This window comes from Esox lucius, chromosome 24 (assembly GCF_011004845.1).
Source record: "Esox lucius isolate fEsoLuc1 chromosome 24, fEsoLuc1.pri, whole genome shotgun sequence".
Taxonomy (NCBI): Eukaryota; Metazoa; Chordata; class Actinopteri; order Esociformes; family Esocidae; genus Esox; species Esox lucius.
In genome coordinates this window covers 5,200,675-5,222,941 of record NC_047592.1, presented here as the reverse complement: position 1 = coordinate 5,222,941, position 22,267 = coordinate 5,200,675, and the positions used below count along the sequence as shown (strand labels likewise).

The 22,267-nt window shown below is 42.8% G+C and overlaps 1 protein-coding gene across 6 annotated transcripts; it reads left to right on the top strand.

Moving 5' to 3' along the window:
* Window positions 1–3,364: 3,364 nt before the first annotated feature.
* cabz01076234.2 lies at window positions 3,365–22,187 on the top strand. 6 transcript variants are annotated; one of them, XM_034290709.1, is made up of 9 exons: window positions 3,365–3,495; window positions 5,009–5,066; window positions 5,831–6,196; window positions 18,275–18,568; window positions 18,723–18,848; window positions 18,949–18,972; window positions 19,266–19,295; window positions 19,736–19,762; window positions 19,851–21,474. In XM_034290709.1, exons 2-9 carry the CDS (start codon window positions 5,012–5,014, stop codon window positions 20,501–20,503), a joined length of 1,575 nt encoding a protein of 524 aa, XP_034146600.1. In that variant the 5' UTR covers window positions 3,365–3,495; window positions 5,009–5,011; the 3' UTR covers window positions 20,504–21,474. The 6 variants fall into 6 exon arrangements, with proteins under 6 accessions (XP_034146600.1, XP_034146598.1, XP_034146599.1 ...); XM_034290707.1 differs by lacking the exon at window positions 5,831–6,196 and adding an exon at window positions 17,472–17,837 and having other exon boundaries at window positions 3,367–3,495; XM_034290708.1 differs by lacking the exons at window positions 3,365–3,495; window positions 5,831–6,196 and adding exons at window positions 4,757–4,769; window positions 17,472–17,837.
* The last annotated feature ends 80 nt before the right edge of the window (window positions 22,188–22,267 follow it).

The following is a 22,267-nucleotide window of genomic DNA, read 5'->3' as shown; positions in this document are numbered from 1 at the left end:
TTGTGTAGTTGTAATGATTGCATTTTGTATTCTCAGGTGAATTCTCTGGCGTTCTGCTGGGAGACAAGGGTTATGCCTGTGAGACATACCTTCTCACTCCCCTTGCAGACCCTCAGACAGCAGCACAGCAAGGATACAATCTTGCCCATGCAAGAACAAGGGCATGAATTGAGATGGCATTTGGCCTTAATGAGAAATTGAACAGGTGTTCCTAATAATCCTTTAGGTGAGTGTATAACCAGGTTAATAGGACCAACCCCATTTGCAGACAGTCCTTGTTTGGACTCTGCTTGGATCAGCTTACATTTGTACTGAATCACTGTTAAATCTTTTTAAGAGGCTTCGTTTCTTCATCAGGTTGGCAATTTCTTCTCAATTTGTTGGTTTTGCTGTTTGATTCTTGTTGGTATGCATATGTTGTTAATTTAATTTGCCTGAGCAAAATTCTGATTGATTGAATGATTTTTATAGCCAAATGTAGAGGCAGAAAATCAATGCACACAGCTTCTCCTTATTGGCTTATTTAGATTATTTACAATAAAACTCTTAAAAAGTATTAATTGCAATATTCCCAGAGAGGTCTTTAAAGCACCATGGACATCTCTATGTTAACAAATTTATAGCATATGGCTGCCCTGAATGTTGGTCACGTAGTGCCAAAACCCTTCATTCTCACATTACTGACTTATATTGACCAGGGATACCATCTGAGTACAGTTGAGTTGGTCTGAGTGCTAACTTCCTCTAAGAAACAAAACAAAACATTATATATATATATATATATATATATATATATAAATAAATAAACATAATTATTGGGATACATCTCTAACTTTCTTTCCTTATAATTTGTCCTGGTCATTGGTAATTCTCATCTCCGTGCCTTAGTGGATAACATTGTCCCCATGCCAAATCAGGCTGATTCCACTGGACGATCTACCATGGCTTTTGGCTTCATGTCCACTCCTGGAGCAAGAGTTTCACATCTGATGGCAGATGTTCGTGGGGAGGTGTTACCCAGAGGCCTCGTCTCAGTCATAGTATGTCTGATCATTCCTGGTAACAACCTTGAAGCCAGCCCATCCATCTCCCTGGCAATTACGAAGAACTACTGGCCCTGGGGTATGAAACCCAAGCATAGGATCTGGATGTGACTTACGGATGGGACACGTCCAGGGCCTTCTGGGCCCTATGAGCAGTGGCTAAAAAGATTCATTCGAGCAATGATTTTGAGACGTCAATTATGGCTACCCTGATCAAGGACACTTTGTTTAAGGAAATACAGTTAATCGATACAACTAGACCTCGTTGTGCTGGGGTTCAAACTCCTATTTGCAGATCTTCTCCAAGTCATTAAGGTATCGAGGCGGATATTTGGCAACTCAAACCTTCAGTTCCATTCACAGATTTTCTATGGGATTAAGGTCTGGAGACTGGCTAGGCCACTCCAGGACCTTAATGTGCTTCTTCTTGAGCCACTCCTTTGTTGCCTTGGCTGTGTGTTTTGGGTCATTGGCTTGCTGGAATATCCATCCAAGACCCATTTTCAATGCCCTGGCTGAGAGAAAGAGGTTCTCACCCAAGATTTGATGGTACATGGCCCCGTCCATCGTCCCTTTGATGCGGTGAAGTTGTCCTGTCCCCTTAGCAGAAAAACATCCCCAAAACATAATGTTTCCACCTCTATGTTTGACGGTGGGGATGGTGTTCTTGGGGTCATAGGCAACATTCCTCCTCCTCCAAACACGACAAGTTGAGTTGATGCCAAAGAGCTCGATTTTGGTCTCATCTGACCACAACACTTTCACCCAGTTCTCCTCTGAATCATTGAGATGTTCATTGGAAAACTTCAGACAGCCTGTGCATGTGCTTTCTTGAGCAGGGTGACCTTGCTGGCGCTGTAGGATTTCAGTCCTTCACGGCGTAGTATGTTACCAATTGTTTTCTTGGTGACTATGGTCCCAGCTGCCTTGAGATCATTGACAAGATCCTCTCGTGTAGTTCTGGGCTGATTTCTCACCGTTCTCATGATCATTGTAACTCCACGAGGTGAGATCTTGCATGGAGCCCTAGACAGAGGGAGATTGACAGTTATTTTGTGTTTCTTTCAATTTGCGAATAATCGCACCAACTGTTGTCACCTCCTCACCAAGCTGCTTGGTGATGGTCTTGTAGCCCATTCCAGCCTTGAGTAGGTCTACAATCTTGTCCCTGACATCCTTGGACAGCTCTTTGGTCTTGGCCATGGTGGAGAGTTTGGAATCTGATTGATTGCGTCTGTGGACAGGTGACTTTTGTACAAAATCAGCAGGGGATCAATTATTTTTTTCCCTCACTGTACAATACAAGCCTTAATACGTCTCAATTAAAACATGTATCTTTCAATATAAGGACAAATACATATTTTTTTCTCAAATTAAACTATAGCTGGAATGTAGTTGCAAATCCTTCTAAAGAGTTGATGAAGTTGAACTTATTCTAGCATGTAAAAGTTGGAAATTGGTTATGATTTGACTTTGTTGTAAAAATTATTTTGCTTATCTAAAAGGTATAAAACTGTAAATGGTCTTTTGGACTCACCTACATCTCTAAAGGTGGTACAACAGGCTAATGACCAGTTAATATATGTCATTGACAACTACATTAGATCATTGGCTGAATTGTTAGGTAATCACCAAGTGGTGATAATCACCAAGTGGTGATAATCACCTCCATTAACAAAAGGAATAATGGATCTAAAGACTATTCAGCAATTTGGAATGTGGCCAATGGTATAGGTGGAGTAAAATGCCAGCAACAATTGCAAATACACAATGCCCCTTGATTTCTTTGCATATAATCAATATATAGAGTCTCCTGAACATTTCCTACAATACATTCACTGCGGCATATAGATTTTTTTTTTTTTATAGCCCAATATATATTTCATATCCATTAAGTTGCATTGTGGAAAACGAGGGTGTGGAAATATCGTGTTGCAAGATGTAGCACACCGTTCCCCATCATTAGACAGGTTTGTCTTACTCTACACACTCTCCTGGACATTTCCTACACTGCTTTCTCAGTGGAATATTCAATAGTTTATGAGCTATGAGGCAATATGTATTCCATATTCTGTCATTGGCATTGTCTGAATATTACCCTTGAACGTGTTTTAACACCCACTTTTTATCGAAATTACTCTTAAATATGATCATATTTGAATTGTTGTCAATGTTTTGAGAGGTACGTGTTTTCAAACAATTAATTAACTCAATTTATCTCCGTTTTTAAGTAATTCGTTGGTCTCTTTTATTTTGGAAAATTCCTGATTTTCGTGACACGGAAGTGTTTCTTTAATGTTGCTCACAAGACGCTGATCTGTTGCACCGCGCCCCTATTTTCCATATAAGCTATACATGCTGCGTCTGAACGGAGCGTAAACTATATTTTCCTGAATAAATATTTCACGACGTGATTTTTAAAGGTTTCTCTGACGCCCTCGGATAGGCTACAGTAAGTATACCACGTAATGAGCGCACAATGTATTCTAACTGAACGGATAAGACTTTACATAAATAAGACATACACTCAACTAAAGGATTATTAGGAACACCATACTAATACTGTGTTTGAACCCCTTTCGCCTTTAGAACTGCCTTAATTCTACGTGGCATTGATTCAACAAGGTGCTCAAAGCATTCTTTAGAAATGTTGGCACATATGGATAGGATAGCATCTTGCAGTTGATGGAGATTTGTGGGATGCACATCCAGGGGAAGAAACTCCCGTCCCACCACATCCCAAAGATGCTCTATTGGGTTGAGATCTGGTGACTGTGGGGGCCATTTCAGTACAGTGAACTCATTGTCATGTTCAAGAAACCAATTTGAAATTATTTGAGCTTTGTGACATGGTGCATTATCCTGCTGGAAGTAGCCATCAGAGGATGGGTACATGGTGGTCATAAAGGGATGGACATGGTCAGGAACAATGCTCAGGTAGGCCGTGGCATTTAAACGATGCCCAATTGGCACTAAGGGGCCTAAGGTGTGCCAAGAAAACATCCCCCACACCATTACACCACCACCACAGTGGTAACAAGGCATGATGGATCCATGTTCTCATTCTGTTTACGCCAAATTCTGACTCTACCATCTGAATGTCTCAACAGAAATCGAGAATCATCAGACCAGGCAACATTCTTCCAGTCTTCAACTGTCCAATTTTGGTGAGCTTGTGCAAATTGTAGCCTCTTTTTCCTATTTGTAGTGGAGATGAGTGGTACCCGCCGGGGTCTTCTCTGGTTGTAGCCCATCCGCCTCAAGGTTGTGCGTGTTGTCTTCACAAATGCTTTGCTGCATACCTTGGTTGTAACAAGTGGTTATTTCAGTCAAAGTTGCTCTTCTATCAGCTTCAATCAGTTGGCCCATTTTCCTCTGACCTCTAGCATCAACAAGGCATTTTCGCCCACAGGACTGCCGCATACTGGATGTTTTTCCCTTTTCACACCATTCTTTGTAAACCCTAGAAATGGTTGTGCGTGAAAATCCCAGTAACTGAGCAGATTGTGAAATACTCAGACCAGCCTGTCTGGCACCAACAACCATGCTACGCTCAAAATTGCTTAAATCACCTTTCTTTCCCATTCTGACATTCAGTTTGGAGTTCAGGAGATTGTCTCGACCAGGACCACACCCCTAAATGCATTGAAGAAACTGCCATGTGATTGTTTGATTAGATAATTGCATTAATGAGAAATTGAACAGGTGTTCCTAATAATCTTTTAGGTGAGTGTATCTGGTAAAGGTTGTTGCTTAAATACGATAGTATTGATATGATTTTGTGGTTTGAGAAGACATATGTGGTTAATATAGCAATTATTTTTTGGGGTTGAAAGCGAAAGTAAAGTGAACCAAGGCAATAGGTATCATTGTCGTTTACACGTTAACAATTGCATACGTATATTACTCACTGTAGTTACTATTTTGTTGTGTTCTTATTTTGAAATCAATGCATTTCTATTCAGGCTATGTGGTTGTTCGTATGGGCAGCTTTCTGCACGTTGTTTTCTCATGTTGTTCCAGGTGAGTAAATAAAGGCTTTACATTTCAATAATTAGACACCCTTGATCTGTTGAAGGTGAAGACTCGAAACAAAGGTGTTTCACATGTTTAGGATATACAAAGCTGACATTTATAAAAACGGTTATCAGCTATTACAATGTTAATTTCCTAATTTGCCTAATTAACACGAATGAACCTAGTATAGATTGAACTGTTCTAACTAGTGACAATAAATACAGTTATTTTTACATGTTTAGGCTACCCCAACTTATTTTTTAAACATGTATAAAGTATGGAAATTTTTATTTGCATACTTTTTTAGCCCAAATCAGCCCATTCATGTCTTGAACAGACAGCAACTTGGTTTTACATGTTTAGGCAATCTTCATTTCGAATCCTATTTTTTTGTATCAATTACAACTGTACACATTTGCATAAATGTACATAGTTTACAAAATTAACCAATTAACAGTAACTCCTAAATATATCAAGCTACAAAAAGGCTAAAATATTGAAATGTTTTAAAATAAAACTACATAGAAAACACAACACATGAACCCCTTTAAATGCATTTTCCAGTTATTATTATCATTATTCAATAAAAGTATACTATTTAATTACAGTATTTGTAGTACCTATTTTGAATCTTGTGGGTGCACAGGCAAATGCCAATAAGTAATTAACTACAGTACTAGTCATTACCAGTGGTATTTTTAATTAAGATTTGGTGAATAAAACCGTCTGTGTGTGTGTGTGTGTGTGTTTGTGATTTGTTCCTCTGTCAGAAACGTTCACAGTTTGGACCTCAGAGGGTCTCGTCTCTGTCCGGTTGGGACGCGTTGCCAATATTCCATGCTGGCTCACTCCTTCCCAGAATGCAGAGGGCCTGGAGGTGCGTTGGTACCGGCCCAATTTTTTCGACAGCCCAGTTCTGCTCTACCTGGAGAGACAGATCCAGGAATCGTCGCAGCTACCCCAGTATGCGGGCCGCACTTCCCTGGGGCTCCGGGAGGCTAAATCAGAAGGGTTGAAGGAGGGAGACGTGACCTTGAAGCTGGTTAACGTGACCCTGAAAGACCAAGGGCCTTACATATGCTATGTAGGCAGTGACCAGAGCTATGAGAGCGCCAATGTGTTTCTCAGAGTGAATGGTGAGTTCATTCCAACTGGCATTTCCAAGAGTAATTCCCCAGGATGTCATAGGAATGCCAAACTGTTGTCCTTTCAGAAATAGTACGCTGAGCTAGCTGAGGGAGGGCTTGCTTAATGTCGGGCCTCTCATTGCGATTGCAAGTCCTTGTGCAGGATCAGGGTCCAGCCGGCTTACTGTGGTTGGTGGCCAAAGGACCCTTTTCCTCCAAGTGCATTGGTCCTGGCTGACATCCTAGTAGAATGAGCGGTTTTATAAACAGCAACATGGCTTCACTTGATTCGGAGATTGCAGGTCACAATATTTAGAAGTCTAGGCCCACTGGAAGTTGAGGCCGTGGTAATGATCGGCTGAGGTAGTAATGTGCTCTGTGTGATGTATACTGTAATAATGCTCTCTGGTACTTTGATAATATTGTAAATAATCTCTGTCCTGATTGGACCAGTGCTGGGCTCCCCTCCTGTCAGCGGTGAGAACAGAGAACGGCTCGGTGAACGTGAGCTGCGTGTCCCATGGATGGCAGCCCAGACCCAGGCTGAAGTGGTCCGATGGGACGCGGACTCTGCAGCCTGGGTCGACCCGCTTCGGCGGTGGAGCCCAAGACCTGGAGTCCATCCACAGCTGGCTCCTCACCTCCTCCGCCAGCTCCCCCTGGGTGTCCTGTTCTTTGAGTCTACCTGAAGGGGACGAGTGGGAGGGAAGAGTGGACCTCCAGAACCTTCCGGAAGTGCAAGGTAGACAGAGATAATGGCATTTGGAATGTATCAGAACCGTGTGTGTGTGAGAAACCCAGAGCGTGTATTATCTTGTGTGTGTCCGCGTTGAGTTCATTGAGGTTTGCCTTTCTTCCACTTGCAGCTAATTCGTCAGGATCCCTGCTAACAGCTGTCATCATTTTAATCCTCCTTCTGGTCATCGCGGCCGTCGTCATTGGTGTACTGTACAGGAAGAGAGATTTGCCTGAAGAGGGTACAAAAACTGAAAGTGAGGAATCATTGCTGCTGGCCAACCCCCTTGTCCAATTGTTCTGTGGCAGCTGAGGCGATTCATGGGTTGTGTATTTATGTATATTTATGTTTTTCAGCGAAGCAACTAGTTTTATCCACAGGTGAGTATACAGTCTGTTAACAAATGTAAAGAAGTACTACCTGTTGTTGTGTTAAACTTTCATAATGAAAGGAAATGTATGTAAGACCTTTTTTACTTCCTAAACCTTTTCTATTGTGAAACATTATGTAACTAGGGCTACATTTAATCGATTTTCATTCAGTGCTTGGATAAAGTGAACAATTCAGCCATGAACATGTCTTACTAGAGTAGGTGGTGAATGTCTTATGAAGGTAAGGTATCCCTCTTCATACCTTGACATGATACTGAAAATTCATTATTTTTTCTTTTCAGAAAACATGGAAGGGAGTTTGAAAACTGAAGGTAACTGACAATAACCTCTTTCTCCCATATTTAATTTCATACTGTGTGAAAGCAAAGAAACCCATGCGTACTAACATTGTAGTTTTCTCATTTATATATGAGAAGGCATGGACCTGTCCAATAGTAAATACTGAATTACACAATACTTATTGTACACATTAGATTCCTTAACCTGTTCCACCTTTTTGTAGATCTGGAGACTATGAGACAAGCTCGAGGTAATACATACATTTTCTTTCTACTGAGACAATCTGAAATGTATTTAATGAAATAAGAAATTCTTTATTCTGTGTTTGTTCTTAACAGTGGATGTCAGTTTGGATCACCAAACCGCTCCTGCATGTCTGACAGTTTCTGCAAATGGAAAAGAGTTAAGATACAAGAAAGATGATTTATGTATTCCTGGTGAGCATTTATCTATACTTGGAAAACCTGGTTTTACCCAGGGATGCCGTGCTTACTGGGAGGTGGGACTGAGGGATGACAAGGTTGGCATTAAAATATCCTGGTGGGTCGGAGTGGCATGTGGGTCCTTCAGTAGACAGGGAGAAGTCAAACCTTGCAATGATTTCTGGTGCCTGTCCTTAGACAAAGAAAAAGGCTTGAGTCTTAATATGACCGACCACATCCTACTTCCTGCGCTACCCAGACCTCAGACACTAGGAGTGTATTTGGATTATGACAAAGGAGAACTGTCGTTTATCAGTGTGGAAGACATGAGACGTATTGTCACCGTGACGACTGTGTTCACAGGAGAGGTGTTTCCTCTGTTTAACCCCGGTATAGATGGGGGCGCAATGAAGATATTAGATTAATTCCTTAAAACAGAGCCTGTAAATATGCCTGACATGATTGGGGACCATAAATCAACCGCTCCAACAACAGGCAAATAGTCTGAGACGAATAATTTCCACCTGATTGCAAACATCCCAATAATGGGACTTGTAAATCTAAAACTAACCACAGCACTGCTCCTTAGGCCATCATTTGAACTTCATGTTACAGTGTGAAGTAATCCGTCCTGGTCCAATTCATTAAAATGTCAGTGTTAGGATGAGTGGTAAATATGACCGTAATATTGTGTTGTTGTTTTTCTCTACACATTAAATAAAAAGACACAACTGCTCCTCTGTGCACAAAACATGAAGAGAGATAGGGCATCTGTCAAATAACTAAACGTTATTTCTTATTTAGCAGAATAAACATTTTCAAATGCTCTCAATTTACCGTTCTCTTTTTGATAGCTAATTGGCCATCACTGGTCAATGGATTTCCTACTGACCTCTGACTAGTTAGGGATATAATTGTAGAGTTAGAAATCTGACATGATTAACTGCAGGTCCAACAATGAGTTTTCTCAATTTTAGAGCCTTAGAAGTGATCTGAAAAGCGAAACTTTCAAACAAATCACATCGCTGTTCATGAAACTAATAGGCCAAATACAAAAAATTTAACAAATACAACTGATATCGATGTTGCATAATGTTGCCCATCTCATGTTATTATGTTAAAATATTTTAAGTTTAGCATGATTCCAACTTTTCATTTGGTGCTTTTTGTTATGGATATAGTTTGCAAGTTCATGTTTGAATCAACTATATTTTTATAATTTAGAATGTGCTCATAAGTTGGCATACCCTGGCAGAAATTGTGACATTTTGGCAATGATTTTGAAAATATGACTAATCATGCAAAAAAAAACCTCTTATGTAAGAATAGTGATCATATGAAGCCATTTATTATCACAGATTTTTGGCTCCTTTTTAAATGATAATGATGACAGAAGTCACCCAAATGTCCCTGATCAAAAGTTTACATACCCATGAATGTTTGGCCTTGTTACAGACACACAAGGTGACACACACAGGTGAAATGGCAATTAAAGGTGAATTTCCAACACCTGTGGCTTTTTAAACTGACTATTTATACACAGACACTAATTGCAATGAGTTTATTAGCTCTCATGTGGATGTACTGAGCCATGGGGAGCAGAAAAGAACTGTCAAAAGACCTGCCACTCCGAGGAGATATCAATCGGGCGATTCATGCAAGACGACCCGAAGACTTTGCATGACCTGGAGACATTTTGCCAAGACGAATGGGCAGCTATACCACCTGCAAGCATTCATGGCCTCATTCACAACTATTACAAAAGACTGCACGCTGTCATCGATGCTAAATGATGCAATACACACACTCAGAAACGGAGGTACGAAACAAGAGCAGTTCTGTACTCATAGGTACACTTTTGAAGAATGTTCCCTCAGAGGTACAATGTTGGTCTTTAGTGGGACAGAAGAGCACCTTTTGACTAAAAGAAATGATACAGAGGGAATTAAAACAATAGAAAGAACAAATGTGCACCATTTCACCTCTGAGGGGAGGGGCTGCATTGGACCCTGCAGCATTAAAACGTGTGGTCATTTGCTGGTACAATTTGATAAGATATAAAAATGGACTGGCACTACACGGTACACAATTTTCTCTCAAAAAGGTACCCCCCCCATCAACCAGCATTTGTGTACCCTTTTAAGTACACAGCAGTACTCCTATTTCTGAGTGTGCACAGTATTAAGAATGAAGGGTATGCCAACTTTTGAACAGGGGTCAGTTCATTTGTTTCTCTGTTGCCACGTTTTGTTTTATGTTTGTGCCATTCTGTTATGACCTACAGTTGAATGTGAATCCCATGTTTGGCCTCACTTATGCTTTCTTTACAAATTGTACATATATTACCAATTCTCCAAGGGTATGCAAACTTTTGAGCTGTAGACACAGTACACTTAGTTTTTGAGTGTACATTTTGTATTTCTATTACTTTTTTACCATATTTAGGTAGTTTTTCAGTAGCATTCTGTGTTGTGTATATGTCTCCATAGAAGAAACACTAGCATGTGAACACTGTATGTTAATGTAGTATTTATAATGTAACACTAACAACTACAACTGTGTAAGCACTACAATGCCTGATAATATTGTGAATGTAAATGACAAAAAGTCTATGTGGAAATAAATTCCAGCATATTTGCCTTGTTTCGTGGTTTCATACTACTTTGACTGAGACAGTGGTACAGAGGAGGCTGAAGGACGGGCCTCTTCAACATGGACATTCCAGCCATGAAAACACACAAACAAGTGACACCTTGGACATATGATTTCAATGTCTTCAGTTAAAGGAAAGGTTCGCTGTTTTGGATCCTGGCCCCCCCCCCGGATTATTTGGCCTAATCCTGGACTATGGAGGAAAATGTTTGGAATTAATACAGTTTTGAGAGTTTACTTTGTTTTCAAAGGAAGCCTCTTCCAGCTACAATAAAGGTGAACGGGGCAATTGATAAAGCGTGTGGAATTATATGATACATTAGGTTTTCAAAATGAGGCCACTGTGTATTCCAGAATCAGCAGGAGGTGGTGTTGGAGGGCCAGAGACCAGAATCAGCAGGAGGTGTTGTTGGAGGGCCAGAGACCAGATACAGCAGGAGGTGGTGTTATAGGGCCAGAGACCAGATACAGCAGGAGGTGGTGTTATAGGACCAGAGACCAGAATCAGCAGGAGGTGGTGTAAGAGGGCCAGGGGCCAGAGACCAGATACAGCAGGAGGTGGTGTTGGAGGGCCAGAGACCAGAATCAGCAGGAGGTGGTGTTAGAGGGCCAGAGACCAGATACAGCAGGAGGTGGTGTTAGAGGGCCAGAGACCAGATACAGCAGGAGGTGGTGTTGGAGGGCCAGAGACCAGAATCAGCAGGAGGTGGTGTTGGAGGGCCAGAGACCAGATACAGCAGGAGGTGGTGTTTGAGGGCCAGAGACCAGAATCAGCAGGAGGTGGTGTTGGAGGGCCAGAGACCAGAATCAGCAGGAGGTAGGTTTTATAAATGCCAGCCCTCCCCTCAACAACAAGTATATCAAAAACGCAATTAATTAGTTATTGAAAACAAAACTGTATTTGTGAGTACTGAACAAAATAATTATACCACACAATTATCAATTTACTCTTAAATAAATTGACAATTATTGACTTAACAGCCCTAAACAATGTCTCTTATTTTCCCTCCTACAGGTGCCAGGTATGACTTGGAGGTGACTAGGGTTGACTAGTGTTTGAGTTCTGGGTGGATTAGCGGTGTGCTGTCTTTGTACTAGAGATGGGAGTTCTGGGTGGATTAGCGGTGTGCTGTCTTTGTACTAGAGATGGGAGTTCTGGGTGGATTAGCGGTGTGCTGTCTTTGTACTAGAGATGGGAGTTCTGGGTGGATTAGCGGTGTGCTGTCTTTGTACTAGAGATGGGAGTTCTGGGTGGATTAGCGGTGTGCTGTCTTTGTACTAGAGATGGGAGTTCTGGGTGGATTAGCGGTGTGCTGTCTTTGTACTAGAGATGGGAGTTCTGGGTGGATTAGCGGTGTGCTGTCTTGGTTACAGAGCCCAGGTCCCAGAAGCAGCTCCTTACTGTCCAGCTCCAGGCAGATGTGCTGAAGGGTCATCCCCCTGAACAGAACGCCCAAACTTAGTCCAGGTCAGAAGCATGACCTGACGGACAAGGAAAGGGACAACACAGGGGAGGGGGAGGTGTCAGCACAGTGGCAGCTGAAATCGTCAGGCATCGTCTCAATCTGCAACACAACCAGGAGGACTCTGGACAGGGACAGCAACAGGTCCCCTAAGCCAGGTACTCCGCAGCTTTTTAAAAGCGGCAGCCACCTTCCTACCGCCTTTGTTCTGCGGCCGGCCCGTGGGCCAACCGCCGTTCCACCGCCGTTATACAGAAGGCGGACCTTCCGCGGCAAATTTTCGAGCGATCTGCCGCTTTTATATATATATATTTAATATTTATAGCATGCAGTTTATCGAGAATAATGATTAATCAAATCAGACAAATTTCCATTTTGTGTTTTAATTCCACATTTCAAAGTACAGTAACTGTCATTCAAACAAGATGTGTCAGATCACTGAAATACATAACAGGCAGAAAAAAATATACATATGAATACACACTACAGAACATGCAGGTTTCCAATTAAATTTTGGTGAAAAAAAAACAGCCATACAAGCAAATTATAACACAAACACAATAATTGTTAATAATACAAAGAGGTCAGCTCTGGGATGAAAATAATTACCAGTAAACATAACAAGTAATGAGGATATTTGGTACCAAAGAATGTGCAGGATACCAAATAAATTGAGGTATAACATCACATATTCAAGCCATTTCTAACAATAGGAAAAGTGGTAATAATTTAGAGTAAAGCTCTAGAGTAGAATAGACCGTTATAATGGCATTGCTGACCTGGAGCACAAGATTTACACCGTGCTGCAATAAGATCTGTGTCTCTTGTATCTGTGATAAACAAAACTTGACATATATATTTGTATAAAAATACGGAGGTAAAAACAGTAGTAGAACAGACCATTATAACTCCAATGCTGTGGCACAAGGATTTACAAGCTATATTTAACAATAGAATAACAGTTAAGCACTGTGACGGAATGAAAAATGCAGAGTAAGTAGAATATTTGGAACCAGGTAATGTGCAATATCAAGTATCTGAGGTATGAAATAGTATTTCCAAGCTATTATTAATAGAATAACAGTTAAGCACAGTGATGGAATGAAAGTAGAATTTTGGTACTAGTTAATGTGCAATATCAAGTAACAGGTATGAAATAGGATTTACAAACTATAATAGAATCGTTAAGCACTGACAGAATGAAATAAGCCAATATCCATCCATCCATCTTCTTCCGCTTATCCGGGGCCGGGTCGCGGGGGCAGCAGTCTAAGCAGAGATGCCCAGACTTCCCTCTCCCTAGACACTTCCTCCAGCTCTTCCGGGGGGACACCGAGGCGTTCCCAGGCCAGCCGGGAGACATAGTCCCTCCAGCGTGTCCTAGGTCTTCCCCGGGGTCTCCTCCCGGTTGGACGGGCCTTCCCAGGAAGGCGTTCCGGAGGCATCCGAAACAGATGCCCAAGCCACCTCAGCTGACCCCTCTCGATGTGGAGGAGCAGCGGCTCTACTCTGAGCTCCTCCCGGGTGACCGAGCTTCTCACCCTAAGGGATGGCCCAGCCACCCTGCGGAGAAAGGGCTCATTTCGGGCGGCTCATTTCGGCCGCCTGTATCCGGGATCTTGTCCTTTTGGTCATGACCCAAAGCTCATGACCATAGGTGAGAGTAGGGACGTAGACTGACCGGTCTTTCTTCACCAGGACAGACCGATACATCGACTGCATAACTGCAGAAGCTGCACCGATCCGTCTGTCAATCTCCCGTTCCATCCTTCCCTCACTCGTGAACAAGACCCCTAGATACTTAAACTCCTCCACTTGAGGCAGGAACTCTCCACCAACCTGAAGTGGGCAAGCCACCCTTTTCCGACTGAGGACCATGTTCTTCGGATTTGGAGGTACTTATTTTCATCCCAACCGCTTCACACTCGGCTGCAAACCGTCCCAGTGCATGCTGAAGGTCCTGGTTTGAAGGGGCCAATACGACAACATCATCCGCAAAGAGCAGAGACGAAATCGTGTGGTCCCCAAACCTGACACCCTCCGGCCCCTGGCTGCGCCTAGAAATTCTGTCCATAAAAATTACGAACAGAACTGGCGACAAAGGGCAGCCCTTCCGGAGTCCAACATGCACTGGGAACAAGTCTTACTTACTGCCGGCAATTCGAACCAAGCTCCTGCTTCGGTCGTACAGGGACCTGACAGCCCTTAGCAAAGGACCCATGACCCCATACTCCCGAAGCACCCTCCACAGAATCTCTTCGAGGCCAGCCGATAGTCCTTCTCCATGGCCTCAACGAACTCCTCCCAGGCCTGAGTTTTTGCCTCCACAACCACCCGGGCTGCAGTCCGCTTGGCCTGCCGGAACCCGTCAGCTGCCTCAGGAGTCCCACAAGCCAACCAGGCCTGATAGGACTCCTTCAGCTTGACGGCATCCCTCACTTCCGTTGTCCACCATCGGGTTCTGGGATTGCCGCCTCGACAGGCACCGGAGTCCTTACGGACTCAATATCTCCAGCCTCCCTCGGGATCCAGTTGAAGCTCTGCTGGAGGTGGGAGTTAAAGATCTCTCTGACAGGATACTCGGGCCAGATGTTCCCAGCAGACCCTTACAGTACGCTTGGGTCTGCCGAGTCTGTCCAGCTTCCTCCCCCACCATCGGATCCAACTCACCACCAGGTGGTGATCAGTTGACAGCTCTGCCCCTCTCTTCACCCGAGTGTCTAAGACATACGGCCGCAGGTCAGATGAAACGACAACAAAGTCGATCATCGACCTACGGCCTAGGGTGTCCTGGTGCAATGTGCACTGATGGACACCCTTATGCTTGAACATGGTGTTCGTTATGGACAAACTGTGACTAGCACAGATGTCCAATAACTGAACACCGCTCGGGTTCAGATCAGTTCCTCCCAATCACGCCCCTCCAGGTGTCACTGTCGTTGCCCACGTGGGCGTTGAAGTCCCCCAGTAGAACGATGGAGTCCCCAGTCGGAGCACTTTCCAGCACCCCTCCCAGAGACTCCAAGAAGGTCAGGTACTCTGCACTGCCGTTCGGCCCGTAGGCACAAACAACAGTGAGAGACCAATCCCCGACCCGTAGGCGCAGGGAAACGACCCTCTCGTTCACCGGGGTAAACTCCAACACATGGCAGCAGAGCTGGGGGGCTATAAGCAAACCCACACCAGCCCGCCGCCTCTCACCATGGGCAACTCCAGAGTGGTGAAGAGTCCATCCTCTCTCAAGGAGTGTGGTTCCAGAGCCAAAGCCGTGCGTAGAGGTGATCTCGACTACCTCTAGTCGGAACCTCTCATCCTCACACACAATCTCAGGCTCCTTCCCCGCCAGCGAGGTGACGTTCCACGTCCCTAGAACTAGTTTCCGTGTCCAGTGATCGGGTTGTCGAGGCCCCCGCCTTCGAGTGCCGCCCGATCCTCTACGCACCAACCCCTTGTGGTCCCTCCTGCAGGTGGTGAGCCCACGGGAAGGCGGCCCCACGTCACTCCTTCGGGCTGAGCCCTGCCGGACCCCGTGGGGAAAGGCCCAGCCACCAGGCGCTCGCATACGAGTCCCAACCCCAGGCCTGGCTCCAGGGTGGGGCCCCGGCTGCGCCATACCGGGCGACTTCACAGACCTCAAAATATTTTCCATCATTAAAGGGTTTTTGAAATAAGCCAATACTAAAGTTAAAATACAAAAAATTATAAAAAATCCACAGTGAACAGGGTGGATTTGGTGAGTGTAGTCTGGCACTTCTGGCTTCTTGATGTTACTGACTGCAGGATAAAGAAAGTGTTCCAGTTCAGTGATGCTGGGGTGTCAGTAGTCAGCCTAGGTTCAGGCAAGCAAAATAATTTAAACAACATATATACATCGTTATTTTTGTAATTAAACACTAAAAGTTAAACTTAGTATTTCTAGATGGCATCTCGCAAGAAATGGGAATGACGTATTCGGCGGCAAACGTTTCATCCTTAGGGCCCGCGGCAAAAAGAAGCCGTGCAGATATGATTTGTTATCTGGGGAAGAGGCCACTATAAGGAAGTCTGCAGTGTGGTTGGGATTGCTGGGTTGACAGCGGTTGAAATTCAAACCTGGTCACTGTGGCAGCGCGCTCTTATTTTCCATATAAGCTATACATGCTGCGTCTGAACGGAGCGTAAACTATATTTTCCTAAATAAATATTTCACGACGTGATTTTTAAAGATTTCTCTGACGCCCTCGGATAGGCTACAGTAAGTATTCCACGTAATGAGCGCACAATGTATTCTAACTGAACGTATAAGATTTTACATAAATAAGACATATCTGGTAAATGTTGTTGCTTAAATACGATAGTATTGGTATGATTTTGTGTTTTGAGAAGACATACGTGGTTAATAGCAAATCCCTTGAGAAATATTTTTTGTGGTTGAAAGCGAAAGTAAAGTGAACAAAGGCAAAGGTACCCTTTATCGTTTACACGTTAACAATTGCATACGTATATTACTCACTAGTTACTATTTTGTTGTGTTCTTATTTTGAAATCAATGCGTTTCCATTCAGGCAATGTGGTTGTTCGTATTGGCAGCTTTCTGCATTTTGTTCTCTCATGTTGTTCCAGGTGAGTAAATAAAGGCTTTACATTTCAGTAATTAGACACCCTTGATCTGTTGAAGGTGAAGACACGAAACAAAGTGTGTTTCACATGTTTAGGATATGCAAAGCTGACATTTATAAAAACGGTTATCAGCTATTACAATGTTAATTTCCTAATTTGCCTAACTAACACGAATTAACCTAGTATCGATTGAACTGTTCTAACTAGTGACAATAAATAGTTATTTTTAATTGTTTAGGCTACCCCAACTTATTTTTTAAACATGTATAAAGTATGGACATTTTTATTTGCGTACTTTTTTAGCCCAAATCAGCCCATTCATGTCTTGAACACTTGACAGCAACTTGGTTTTACATGTTTAGGCAATCTTCATTTCGAATCCTATTTCTTTGTATCAATTACAACTGTACACATTTGCATAAATGTACATAGTTTACAAAATTAACCAATTAACAGTAACTTCTAAATGTATCAAGCTACAAAAAGGCTAAAATATTGAAACGTTTTAAAATAAAACTACATAGAAAACACAACACATGAACCCCTTTAAATGCATTTTCCAGTTATTATTATCATTATTCAATAAAAGTATACTATTTAATTACAGTATTTGTAGTACCTATTTTGAATCTTGTGGGTGCACAGGCAAATGCCAATAAGTAATTAACTACAGTACTAGTCATTACCAGTGGTATTTTTAATTAAGATTTGGTGAATAAAACCGATTTGTTCCTCTGTCAGAAACGTTCACAGTTTCGACCTCAGAGGGTCTCGTCTCTGTCCGGTTGGGACGCGTTGCCAATATTCCATGCTGGCTCACTCCTTCCCAGAATGCAGAGGGCCTGGAGGTGCGTTGGTACCGGCCCAATTTTTTCGACAGCCCAGTTCTGCTCTACCTGGAGAGACAGATCCAGGAATCGTCGCAGCTACCCCAGTATGCGGGCCGCACTTCCCTGGGGCTCCGGGAGGCTAAATCAGAAGGGCTGAAGGAGGGAGACGTGACCTTGAAGCTGGTTAACGTGACCCTGAAAGACCAAGGGCCTTACATATGCTACGTAAGCAGTGACCAGAGCTACGAGAGCGCCACTGTGTCTCTCACAGTGAATGGTGAGTTCATTCCAACTGGCATTTCCAAGAGTAATTCCCCAGGATGTCACAGGAATGCCAAACATTCGCCATTGTCTTTCAGAAATAGTACGCTGAGCTAGCTTAGGGAGGGCATGCTTTGTGTCGGTCCTCTTGTTGCAATTGCAAGTCCTTGTGCAGGGTCTAGCCTGCTTACTGTGGTTGGTGGCCAAAGGACCCTTTTCCTCCAAGTGCAAGGGTCCTGGCTGACGTCCTAGTAGAATTAACGGTTTTATAAAATGCTTCACTTGATTCAGAGATTGCAGGTCCCAATATTTAGAAGTCTAGACCCGCTGGAAGTTGAGGCCGTGGTAACGATCGGCTGAGGTAGTAATGTGCTCTGTGTGATGTATACTGTAATAAAGCCCTCTGGTACTTTGATAATATTGTAAATAATCTCTCCGTCCTGATTGGACCAGTGCTGGGCTCCCCTCCTCTCCTGTCAGCGGTGAGAACGGAGAACGGCTCGGTGAACGTGAGCTGCATGTCCCATGGATGGCAGCCCAGACCCAGGCTGAAGTGGTCCGATGGGACGCGGACTCTGCAGCCTGGGTCGACCCGCTTCGGCGGTGGAGCCCAAGACCTGGAGTCCATCCACAGCTGGCTCCTCACCAACTCCACCAGCTCCCCCTGGGTGTCCTGTTCTTTGAGTCTACCCGAAGGGGACGAGTGGGAGGGAAGAGTGGACCTCCAGAACCTTCCGGAAGTGCAAGGTAGACAGAGATAATGGCATTTGGAATGTATCAGAACTGTGTGTGTGTGTGTGTGTGTGTGTGTGAGAAACCCAGAGTGTGTATTATCTAGTGTGTATCCGTGTGTCCACCTGTTGGTTGAGTTCATTGAGGTTTGCCTTTCTTCCACTTGCAGCTAATTCGTCAGGATCCCTGCTAACAGCTGTCATCATTTTAATCCTCCTTCTGGTCATCGCGGCCGTCGTCATTGGTGTACTGTACAGGAAGAGAGATTTGCCTGAAGAGGGTACAAAAACTGAAAGTGAGGAATCATTGCTGCTGGCCAACCCCCTTGTCCAATTCTTCTGTGGCAGCTGAGGCAATTCATTGGTTGTGTATTTATGTATATTTATGTTTTTCAGACACGCAACTGCTTTCATCCACAGGTGAGACTACAGTCTGTTAACAATTGTAGAGAAGTAGTACCTGTTGTTGTGTTAAACTTTCACAATGAAAGAAAATGTATGTAAGACCTTTTTTACTTCCTAAACCTTTTCTATTGTGAAACATTATGCAACTAGGGCTACATTTAATTGATTTTCATTCAGTGCTTGGATAAAGTGAACAATTCAGCCATGAACATGTCTTACTAGAGTAGGTGGTGAATGTCTGATGCAGGTAAGGTATCCCTCTTCATACCTTGTCATTATACTGAAAATGTATTCTTTTTTCTTTTCAGAAAACATGGAAGGGAGTTTGAAAACTGAAGGTAACTGACAATAACCTCTATCTCCCATATTTAATTTAATACTGTGTGAAAGCAAAGGAACTCATGCGTACTAACATTGTAGTTCTCTCTTTTGTATATGAGAAGGGATGGACATATTTACTGTTCTTACTGTCTGTGCTTGGCTATATAACTGTGTACTGTACCTTCAATATTATGGTACATTACTGTGACAGGGCCTACATTGATTCTGCAATGGAATGTATTTTTCACTGTATTTTCATTTAGTGCCTGAACAAAATTCAAGCAGAAACTCTAGCAAATTAAGTCAATCAACATAGTAAACACTACCTATGAACCATATTTACTGCATTAAATCACCATAATGAGAAATATTGTCTTTATCATATAAGAAATACTGAATTACACAATACTTATTGTACACATTTGATTACTTAACCTGTTCCCCTGTTTTTTTATAGATCTAGAGGCTATGAGGCAAGCTGGAGGTAATACATGCATTTTCTTTCTACTGAGACAATCTGAAATGTATTTAATGAAATAAGAATTTCTTTATTCTGTGTTTGTTCTTAACAGTGGATGTCAGTTTGGATCACCAAACCGCTCCTGCATGTCTGACAGTTTCTGCAAATGGAAAAACTGTCAGAGACAGGAACAATTATGTATTTGCTCCTGGTGAGCAATGTTATATACTTGGAAAACCTGGATTTATCCCGGGACGCTGTGCTTACTGGGAGGTGGGACTGGGGGATGACAAGGTTGGCATTAAAGAATCCTGGTGGGTCGGAGTGGCATGTGGGTCCTTCAGTAGACAGGAGGAAGTCAAACCTTGCAATGGTTTCTGGTTCCTGTCCTTAGACAGAGAGAATGGCTTACGTCTTAATATGACCCCTGACATCAAACTTCCTGCGCTACCCAGACCTCAGACACTAGGAGTGTATTTGGATTATGACAAAGGAGAACTGTCGTTTATCAGTGTGGAAGACATGAGACGTATTGTCACCGTGGCGACCGTGTTCACAGGAGAGGTGTTTCCTCTGTTTAACCCAGGTATAGGTGACAGGGCCCCAATGAGGATATTAGATGTAGTCACTCAAAACGAGTGTTTAAATGTACCTGACATGATTGAGGACCCTAAATCAACCACTCCAACAATGAATACTTTTCCACCTGATAGCAAACATCCCAATAATGAGACTTCTAAAACTAACCACAGCACTGTTCCTTAGGCCACCATTTTGTGTCAAGTGAACTTCATGTTACAGTGTGAAGTAATCCGTCCTGGTCCAATTCATTAAAACACTAAAATGTCTGTGTGAGTGGTAAATATGACAGTAATAGTGTTGTTGTTTTTCTCTACACATTAAATAAAAAGACACAACTGCTCCTCTGTGCACAAAACGTGAAGAGAGATAGAGCATCTGTCAAATAACTAAACGCTATTTCTTATTTAGCAGAATAAACATTTTCAAATGCAATTTACCATTCTCTTTTAGATAGCTAATTGGCCATCACTGGTCAATGGATTTCCTACTGACCTCTGACTAGTTAGGGATATAATTGTAGAGCCAGAATTCGGACATGGTTAAATGCAGGTCCATTTAAAATACAAAGAGTTTCTAATAATAATCTGAAAAGCGAAACTATCAAACAAGTGACATTCCTGTTCAAAAACTGAAGTAAATGCAACTGATATCGATGTTGCATAATGTTGACCATCTCATGTTATAATAATTTAAGTTTAGCGTGATTGTAACTTTTCATTTGGTGCTTTTTGTTATGGATACAAACAAGTTCATGTTCATGTTTGAAGTTGAAGTTCATGTTTGAATCAACTATATTTTTATAATTTTTAGGATGTAGAATGTGCTCATAGGTTTGCATACCCTGGCAGAAATTGTGACATTTTGGCAATGATTTTGAACACGGTACACTTTGAGTTTTTGAGTGTACATTTTGTATTTCTATTACTTTTTTACCATATTTAGGTAGTTTTTCTGTAGCATTCTGTGTTGTGTATATGTCTCCATAGAAGAAACACTAGCATGTGAATACTGTATGTGAATATGGTATTTATAATGTAACACTAACCATGTAACACTAACAACTACAACTGTGTAAGCACTACAATGCCTGATAATATTGTAAATGTAAATGACAAAAAATCTATGTGGAAATAAATTCCAGCATATCTGCCTTGTTTTGTGGTTTCATACTACTTTGACTGAGACAGTGGTACAGAGGAAGCTGAAGGACGGGCCTCTTCAACATGGACATTCCAGCCATGAAAACCCACAAACAAGTGACACCTTGGACATATGATTTCAATGTCTTCAGTTAAAGGAAAGGTTCGCTGTTTTGGATCCTGGTCCCCCCCCCCCCCCGGATTATCTGGCCTAATCCTGGACTATGGAGGAAAATGTTTGGAATTAATACAGTTTTGACAGTTTACATTGTTTTCAAAGGAAGCCTCTTCAATAAAGGTGAACGGGGCAATTGTGGAATTATATTATACATTAGGTTTCCAAAATGAGGCCACTGTGTATTGATATTCGACCAGAATCAGCAGGAGGTGTTGTTAGAGGGCCAGAGACCAGATACAGCAGGAGGTGGTGTTGGAGGGCCAGAGACCAGATACAGCAGGAGGTGTTGTTAGAGGGCCAGAGACCAGATACAGCAGGAGTTGTTGTTAGAGGGCCAGAGACCAGAATCAGCAGGAGGTGGTGTTGGAGGGCCAGAGACCAGATACAGCAGGAGGTGGTGTTAGAGGGCCAGAGACCAGATACAGCAGGAGGTGGTGTTGGAGGGCCAGAGACCAGATACAGCAGGAGGTGGTGTTAGAGGGCCAGAGACCAGATACAGCAGGAGGTGGTGTTAGAGGGCCAGAGACCAGATACAGCAGGAGGTGGTGTTGGAGGGCTAGTAGAGGGCAATTTGAAATCAGTCAGGACTAGTTTACACTTTGAGAAAAACAACCGATGTATCAAAATGAC